The sequence below is a fragment of the Manacus vitellinus genome, unplaced genomic scaffold, assembly GCF_001715985.3.
Source record: "Manacus vitellinus isolate BGI_N305 unplaced genomic scaffold, ASM171598v3 scaffold_110_pilon, whole genome shotgun sequence".
Lineage (NCBI taxonomy): Eukaryota > Metazoa > Chordata > Aves > Passeriformes > Pipridae > Manacus > Manacus vitellinus.
The window spans coordinates 606,302-609,025 of record NW_021938845.1 but is presented as its reverse complement, the minus strand read 5'-3'; the positions used below and the strand labels follow the sequence as shown (position 1 = coordinate 609,025).

At 53.3% G+C, this 2,724-nt stretch overlaps 1 protein-coding gene across 1 annotated transcript in view; it reads left to right on the top strand.

Moving 5' to 3' along the window:
* Positions 1-2,724, top strand: part of ZC3HC1 (zinc finger C3HC-type containing 1) — a 25,128-nt gene that overhangs the window by 7,934 nt on the left and 14,470 nt on the right. The window contains exons 2-3 of the mRNA XM_029965617.1: positions 7-112; positions 2,218-2,345. Coding sequence (XP_029821477.1) covers positions 7-112; positions 2,218-2,345 — 234 coding nt within the window. The remainder of the gene's footprint in view (positions 1-6; positions 113-2,217; positions 2,346-2,724) is intronic.

Sequence of the window (2,724 nt, the reverse complement as noted above, 5' to 3'; positions counted from 1 at the left end):
GGGCAGGGACCATCCGTGTTTCCCGCAGACCGGGAGCGCTGTGCCGAGCTGAGGAGAGCCCTGAGCGCCGCCCACGAGAGGTTCTGCTTCTGGCCTGACAGCCCCTGCCCAGGTGGGTGCCCAGCCACCCGGATTCCCAGTTATCCACCCTTATTCCCTGCTTAGCCACCCGTATTCCCGACTTATCCATCTTTATTCCCTGCTTGTCCACCCGTATTCCCGAGTTATCCGCCCGTATTCCCGTTTAGCCACCCGTATTCCGGAGTTATCCACCCTTATTCCTGATTTATCCCTGCTTAGCCACCCGTATTCCCAGTTATCCATCTTTATTCCCTGCTTGACCACCTGTATTCCCAACTTATCCATCCGTATTCCCGAGTTATCCACCCTTATTCCCTACTTATCCACCCTTATTCCCTGCTTAGCCACCCGTATTCCTGAGTTATCCACCTTTATTCCCAAGTTATCCACCCTTATTCCCTATTTACTCACATTTATTCCCTATTTACCCACCTTTATTCCCTACTTATCCACCTTTATTCCCTATTTTCCCACCATTCCCTATTATTCCCACCATTATTCCCCACTTATCCACCTTTATTCCCCACTTATCCACCCTTATTCCCTATTTATCCACCATTATTCCCTATTTCCCCACCATTCCCTGTTTTTCCCACCATCATTGCCTATCTTTTACTCATTATCCCACCATTATTCCCTATTTTAGCCCACCCTTATTCCCTGTTTATCCACCACTATTCCCTATTTTCCCACCATTCCCTGTTTTTCCCACCATCATTCCCTATCTTTTACTCATTATCCCACCATTATTCCCTATTTTTCCCACCATTGTTCCCTATTTTTTACCCATTAGTTTCTACTTTTCCCATCATTATTCCCTAATTTTCCCACCATTATTCCCTAATTTTCCCCTGGATCATGGAATGCTTTGGTGGGAAGGGGGCTCAGCTCCATCCCATTCCCACCCCAGGGCAGGGACACTTCCCGCTATCCCGGGGGGCTCCAAGCCCCATCCAGCACTTCCCGGGAAACCCCAGCTTCCCTGGGAATTCCATCCCAAACCCCATTTCCCAAGGGAGCCTGTGGGATCCCAAATCCCGTTTCCCAAATCCCGTTTCCCAAATCCCCTGTGGGATCCCAAATCCCATTTCCCAAACCCCCTGGGAGATCCCAAATCCCATTTCCCAAGGGAGCCCATGGGATCCCAAACCCCAAATTCCCAAACCCCATTTCCCAAATCCCCTGTGAGATCCCAAATCCCATTTCCCAAATCCCTATGGGATCCCAAACCCCATTTCCCAAACCCCATTTCCCAAACCCCATTTCCCAAACCCCATTTCCCAAATTCCCTGTGGGATCCCAAACCCCATTTCCCAAATCCCCTGTGGGATCCCAAATCCCATTTCCCAAGGGAGGCTGTGGGATCCCAAATCCTGTTTCCCAAACCCCCTGTGAGATCCCAAATCCCACTTCTCAAATCTCCTGTGGGATCCCAAACCCCATTTCCCAAATTCCCTGTGAGATCCCAAATCCCATTTTCCAAGGCAGACTGTGGGATCCCAAACCCCATTTCCCAAACCCTGTTTCCCAAATCCCATTTCCCAAACCCCATTTCCCAAATCCCTGTGGGATCCCAACCCCCATTTCCCAAGGGAGCCCATGGGATCCCAAATCCCCTGTGGGATCCCAAACCCCATTTCCCAAATCCCTGTGAGATCCCAACCCCCATTTCCCAAGGAAGCCCCTGGGATCCCAAATTCCCTGTGAGATCCCAAATCCCATTTCCCAAATCCCCTGTGAGATCCCAAACCCCATTTCCCAAGGGAGCCCATGGGATCCCAAATTCCCTGTGGTATCCCAAACCCCATTTCCCAAATCCCATTTCCCAAATCCCCTGTGAGATCCCAAACCCCGTTTCCCAAGGGAGCCCATGGGATCCCAAACCCCATTTCCCAACCCCCATTTCCCAAATCCCCTGTGGGATCCCAAACCCCATTTCTCCCCATCCCTCCCAGCCAGGAATTCCTTCCCCCCATCCCAACATCCTTCCCCCTCCTCCAGCTCATTCCCTCTTTTCCCGGCCGGGCTCCTCCCCCTTTCCCAGCGGGACGAGCAGGGTCGGCAATCGGCATTCCCGGCATTCCCGGCATTCCCGACATTCCCGCTCGGCATTCCCACCTTTTCCCTCTTCCCCAGAGCGCTTTGCCCTGCTCCCGCTGGACGAGCCCCGAGTGCTTCTCCAGGAATTCCTGGAGCGCTTCCAGAGCCTTTCCCGCCTGGAGCTGCAGCTCCCCTCGCTCCGGCCCGAGGAGCTCGGGAATATGGTGCGTTCCCAAATCCCGCAGAGTCCCGGGAATGCCGGGAATTGGGGGCTCCGGGTGGGAGGGGGCCTCGGGATTCCCCTGGGATGTTCCCGTAGGCTGATTCCAACGGGGGGTTTATGGGAATGTGGGAATAAAGGAGGCGGGAGTGGCTCAGTTGGGAAATGGGGTTTGGGAAACGGGATTTGGGATCCCATGGACTCCTTTGGGAAATGGGGTTTGGGACCTCTCAGGGGATTTGGGAAACGGGATTTGGGAAACGGGATTTGGGAAACGGGGTTTGGGAAATGGGGTTTGGGATCTCACAGGGGATTTGGGAAATGGGGTTTGGGAATCTCACAGGGGATTTGGGAAGAGGGGTTTGGGAAGTGGGGATCCCACA